Source organism: Lolium rigidum, unplaced genomic scaffold, assembly GCF_022539505.1.
Source record: "Lolium rigidum isolate FL_2022 unplaced genomic scaffold, APGP_CSIRO_Lrig_0.1 contig_27753_1, whole genome shotgun sequence".
NCBI lineage: Eukaryota > Viridiplantae > Streptophyta > Magnoliopsida > Poales > Poaceae > Lolium > Lolium rigidum.
In genome coordinates, this window is record NW_025900079.1 from 4,500 (window position 1) to 10,167 (window position 5,668).

The window sequence follows — 5,668 nt, forward strand, 5'->3', positions numbered from 1 at the left end:
ATTTCTGATATTATCACCGGCTCTGTCTACTGCTTCTTGGAATTCGGAAACGCCAAATTAGCATGCTTATATTCATCATACACTAAATTTTGACTGTTCAGTTTGTAACATAGTGTTATGCACTCGCTTGTCAACATTTGCATTGCTCTGAACTATGCACTTTACACAACCTAATTCTTCCACTTACATTCAGCGCTACGCACCAGTAGTACCTCCCATGTTTCCTTCACCATCCCGATGCCGAGCTTGCGGGAATATGGCGGGACCATGTACATACCCCGCATATAACACCTCCTATGGCTCTATCTACCTTTCTAATAACTCCTTCACAGAGTTACATGTATGTATTCTCAGTGGTTTAGCATGAATTGGCATATAGTAAAGTCTTGTTTTTAGTCTTCCTGCTTCTTACATTAGTATCAATTTTCACCTGCAGACTGTACCTTGTGAACTTCCACTTTGGGTCCCCAATGCTATAAATCCCCAATCTGAATGGTGCTCAAGTTCTATTGAAAGGCCACACCAACTTTTTGATGCTATGCCAAGTCTGCAAGGGAGAGTTCTTTTAGTCAGAATTCTTAATGCCATGTATCCGGTGACGTTAGACATGCTTAATCATGTCTTCTCACTTTATGGATCAGTGGAGAAGATTGTATATGCATCGACTGCACATCAAGTTCTGATTCAGTACCAACAACATCAAATGGCCAGCCTAGCTTTAAGATTACTACAGGGGCATTCTCTTTATCAGTCATGTTGCTATCTAGAAGTCAAATACGCACTAGGAAGTGAGCTGCAAGTTCTCTGTCCCTCCCTTGGCGTTGGTAATATTTTTGCATGTGAGAGCACAGAGCATGACACATCTACTATGCCCAATCAACGAGTAATTGAACAGTCCGCACCAATGCAAATTCTTGATGAATTACCTTCAAGCCATGGTCCTAAAGTGGCAGTTAAGCTGTGCAAGTCAGAAGTAGTTCAGGCAGCTACAATGGTGAGCCAAGGCAGTCCAGCTTCTTCAACACCGCTACTCATGCATGTTGACGACATGCAAGTGTCGATCAGTGTGCAAGATGTTCCTGGCATGTTTGAAGAAATGCCAGTATATGATGTGTATGAGGAAGATAGAAGCGCTTCCCTGACTTTTGTCAGTGAGTTGTGTGAAATTGTTGGTCAGCAAAATCAATATGCTAGTGAGAAGCCCATCTATGATTGTGAGGAACCCCATTGTGGTGCAAAATCATCCTCAGGGGAATCTGATCATGGACTGCTTGCAGTGTGTTTCAATAACGCTTCAGATAACGCATTCAGTCACGAGGCTACAGATTTTACATTTCCAATTGGTCATGTTATACATGCTGACCGGTCCGTCAATCTCACAAACGAAAAGAGCATCCAGGCTGCCTCTTCACTGTTTGTTCAAGGAACAACCGTGCACTTGTTATGTGGCTGCTAGGGTTTGGGAGGGAGAGAGAGGGCTGCGAGGGCAGTGTTAGAGTACGTAATGGGCTTGGGCTGGCGCTATAGCCCATTAGTATTAGGGTTAATTAGAGATAAGGGTAGCTTGCTTAGGGGTCAAGTAAACCTCTCTATATAAGGAGAGGAGATGTATCAATCTAATCAAGCAAGAATTAAGAAGGAAATCCCTTCCCTCTTGCCCGGCCGTGGGCAAAAGGCCCCCGGCCGGCCTTCTCGCGCCCTCGCAGCCCTCTCTCTCCCTCCCAAACCCTAGCAGCCACATAACACTACACTGATGAGAGCTCTGAGATAAATTTCAAGAAGCAAGATATGCTCATCAACAAGCATGGCATCCCTGGCAGTAACCCGGATCTTTCATTTCTCAAGTGTGGCATATCTCCATGTCAACATCATTGCGATCTAAACAATGACAAGGAAGGGTTGCCTTGGGATCTAAGAAGTGTTAGGAGTACAACAAGATGCAGCGTCAGCTGTTTGATGTTCAGTTTACGTGTAGCATATCCTATATTACCTTCTACATGGGATCCTGGGATACAATGGTTCTCATATAAAAAGCTGCACTTTTTTCCTCTGATTCCATGTCCTCTACACAATATGAACATTTCTTCTATGTGGGAGCTCTCACTCGAGAAAGGAAAACAGGTGCAATGGGATCCAGGTATCAAACTCTTCTTATATGAGCTCTTGCGGTTGGAGACCTTGAGTAAAGAGACTGAATATGCAATGCGGCTTTTATTGGTTGTGAAGTATGATACTCAAATTGATACCACTGCCAATATGTGTTGTTCCCCTACATATCTACTTCAGCAAAAAAGCAACATTGCAGCAGTGCTTCATTTTTGGAGATCAATATTCGATGGTATTCCCTATTGCCAGATTTTTCAGAGATACACTGCAATGAGTTTACTATTTCATTGTCATGGAATTCCTCTTTGGCTGATCCATTTTCAAGTTCCTTAACATGAAGAAAGTTTCTGTAGAAACTTGTTTATCCATTACTGAGCAATGGTCTGAAGAAGGGAGGAATGTCAGGGAATGGTATTGGTAGGTAATATGGGGTTACTAGTGGCTATTAGTGTGTGAGGGCAGTATTGGTATTTCAACTAGTCCATCATCTTGTACCTAGCCTCACTCCATATAAGGCTATCTGTGTATCCTGTGAAAGCAATCAAGAAATCAAATACCAAATTTATCTAGTACCAGTTCTTACTTTTCTGCCTTAATTTTCTGCAGTTTATATCCAGCAATTTACCTAGTTTTTGCCTTAATTCCTCTAAATTCCCTGTTTTACCTATCCTAGTTCATCAGATCCTGACAGGAGGAGGCCGACCTCCTGATCTATGGGAAGAGTGAGGGTGGCGGGCTACGGAAACGCACCTGCGCGGGCCGCCGGAGCTCGGGTGGAGGTGCGCCCGACGCCGGAGGTCGGTGGAGTGGTCATGTAGGTGTAGACAGAGGACAACGATGAGAGGGTGGAGCTGGAGGAGAGGGAAAGTCGAGGGGGAAGCGCGGCGGGGCAGGAATCCGGCGTGCTCTTGCCGGAGGAGGAGGGCGGGATGGGCGGCAGTGGTACCCGCGTCGCCGGCGGCGATCCTTAGCTCAGGCGCGATTCAACTCCTGTGAGCGGGGTTGGGGACTAGACGGGGGACTGACGGGGGGAGATGAGAGGAGCGAATGCGGGGGCATATGGTGTGCACTAGCTCAGTATGGTGTACTAATGTACTAGGAGGCACAGTAGCCATCCGATCATGCACAGAGCATCTAGATTTCTGCGGGCGGACTGCATGCCCACTAGATTAGAACATTTTGCGAAAACGCCCCCTTAGGAAGCCTGGTATTCCACCTAGCTTGTCTCCACTTCGTTCTTTTTTCATCCACAAAAGCAATTTGCCCCAAAATGTTATCAGGGTAACAATCGGGAGGGGCATTCGATCTAGACCCTAATGAATCGCGCCCATCTATTCCGCTCTAAACGTGAGGGTTAGAGGAACATGCCGCATAGCCATCGTTCGAGATGCGGCGGCGGCCTTGCACAACTTAAGGTTTGCTGGGTGCTGAGTACGAGTCCAGATGGAGGGACATCTTTATTAAAATGTATAGCTGTCGGAGGAGCTGTCTGCTAAATGCACAACCAAGTAAACGCCCAGCAAACTGCTTGAATCCAGAGGGTCTATTCCATATCTGATGGTACATATTGGCTAGTACATTAGTACATCTGATCGGGCTAGTTCACAGCATATGCGGGCATATGGTGTGCACTAGCTCAGTATGGTGTACTAATGTACTAGGAGGCACAGTAGCCATCCGATCATGCACAGAGCATCTAGATTTCTGCGGGCGGACTGCATGCCCACTAGATTAGAACATTTTGCGAAAACGCCCCCTTAGGAAGCCTGGTATTCCACCTAGCTTGTCTCCACTTCGTTCTTTTTTCATCCACAAAAGCAATTTGCCCCAAAATGTTATCAGGGTAACAATCGGGAGGGGCATTCGATCTAGACCCTAATGAATCGCGCCCATCTATTGCGCTCTGAACGTGAGGGTTAGAGGAACATGCCGCATAGCCATCGTTCGAGATGCGGCGGCGGCCTTGCACAACTTAAGGTTTGCTGGGTGCTGAGTACGAGTCCAGATGGAGGGACATCTTTATTAAAATGTATAGCTGTCGGAGGGGCTGTCTGCTAAATGCACAACCAAGTAAACGCCCAGCAAACTGCTTGAATCCAGAGGGTCTATTCCATATCTGATGGTACATATTGGCTAGTACATTAGTACATCTGATCGGGCTAGTTCACAGCATATGCCCCCAGCGAATGCCTAGCAATGTTTAGGTCCTGGCCTCTATATTCGGGAGTGGGCTCCGTAGGCCAACTCTGGGAACCTCAATATTCAGCCTGAATGCATCGCATGAATACCTAGGCCATCCAAACACTGTGATTTCGGGATATTCGGGCCTGCGGGATGCCAATGTCTAATACCAAGCATGAAAGCAAACATCTAAACGAACTGGAAGATATTGCGAGGAAATAACAGAGACCGAAATGGCTACCCGCTGCTGTCAGCCCATTTGCAGCCCATCATTGTTTTCCTTCCAGAATGAGGTCTGCACACGACTCTTAGACTCCATCTCCTATATTGACGCCTCAATTTCTCTTCATAATTCCTCCAATAAATTGAACGACACGGATCTCTTCTTCCGTCATCCATAATCAACGCATTAATAATCTGCAACGTGTGCCCTTCAAGTCCAATTGATTGGACGTAGTAGTGCTCGATTGATTGGACGTAGTAGTGCTGCACTGCTGCTAGGCATTACATATTCTCCCATCCTATAGCCACTACCATCGTCTTCTGTCCCTGCATCTGAGCATCTCCATGAAGTCGATCTACCGGGCACACCATTGCTTTCTCTAATGGCAGCTCCAAGGTGACCGTTGTCTTCTCGACATTGTTGCCTACCTCTCCCAGCCCCAACTACACGTCCTATCTCAACGTATCTCTCCAGATATTACCGATGAAGGAGCGGACGAAGCACATTCGGCTGACATATATATGGTGTTGATCCAGGATTTGTCGAATTGATCCTCCATCGCAGGGTGTATGGTTTCTAAGGTGAGCGGCCAAGCGCGGAGCACCGGAACAACAATCTGCTCCACCTCTGCGTCTGTACCAGTAGCAGCTGCCCTATCACAAATAGCGCCTTTGCGTTTGTTATTATTACCAGTACCAGCTCGAGGTGGTTCCATACCATGGTGTCTAGCTATTTCTGATAAACATACAAACCATATGGTGGTGTTGATTTTCATTGTAGGAAAGGTCTCTGACCCCATTTTCCAAGATAATGTTGTGCGCAATGATTTGTTGACTGGTATCCTTCCTACTGATCGATACTCTCACATCCCAATTATGGAGTAATGATATTGCTATATGTTAAAAAATCTCAGTTTTGGAGGTATACTTGTGCTTTCTCACTGCAGGTATGAAAGGTATACCCCTATTATGAATGAGTAATGCATTCTTTCTCATATTTTTCTGAAAGGTATGCTTATTGCTTACTCGTGTTTTAAATTACGTGCTAAGAGCCTAACATATTTCAGCACATGTATACATACCTACATCAATAGCGTATTGATGTTAGTTTACTCCATTGTACTAATATTATTATACCTATGTGCTAAAGTTGGCATTA

At 45.6% G+C, this 5,668-nt stretch overlaps 1 protein-coding gene across 2 annotated transcripts; it reads left to right on the forward strand.

The window, feature by feature from the left end:
• Positions 1-459: 459 nt before the first annotated feature.
• LOC124680753 lies at positions 460-2,688 on the forward strand. 2 transcript variants are annotated; one of them, XM_047215802.1, is made up of 2 exons: positions 460-1,435; positions 1,744-2,688. In XM_047215802.1, the coding sequence occupies exons 1-2, from the start codon at positions 539-541 to the stop codon at positions 2,437-2,439; spliced, it is 1,593 nt and encodes a 530-aa protein (XP_047071758.1). In that variant the 5' UTR covers positions 460-538; the 3' UTR covers positions 2,440-2,688. The 2 variants fall into 2 exon arrangements, with proteins under 2 accessions (XP_047071758.1, XP_047071759.1); XM_047215803.1 differs by having other exon boundaries at positions 460-1,425; positions 1,748-2,688.
• The last annotated feature ends 2,980 nt before the right edge of the window (positions 2,689-5,668 follow it).

Bases quoted from the DNA above. Each gene is read 5' to 3' on its own strand.
- LOC124680753 (XM_047215802.1), top strand. From the start codon at position 539: ATGCCAAGTCTGCAAGGGAGAGTTCTTTTAGTCAGAATTCTTAATGCC. The intron at 1,436-1,743 runs CACTTGTTATGT...GCAGCCACATAA, and splicing joins TTGTTCAAGGAACAACCGTG to CACTACACTGATGAGAGCTC.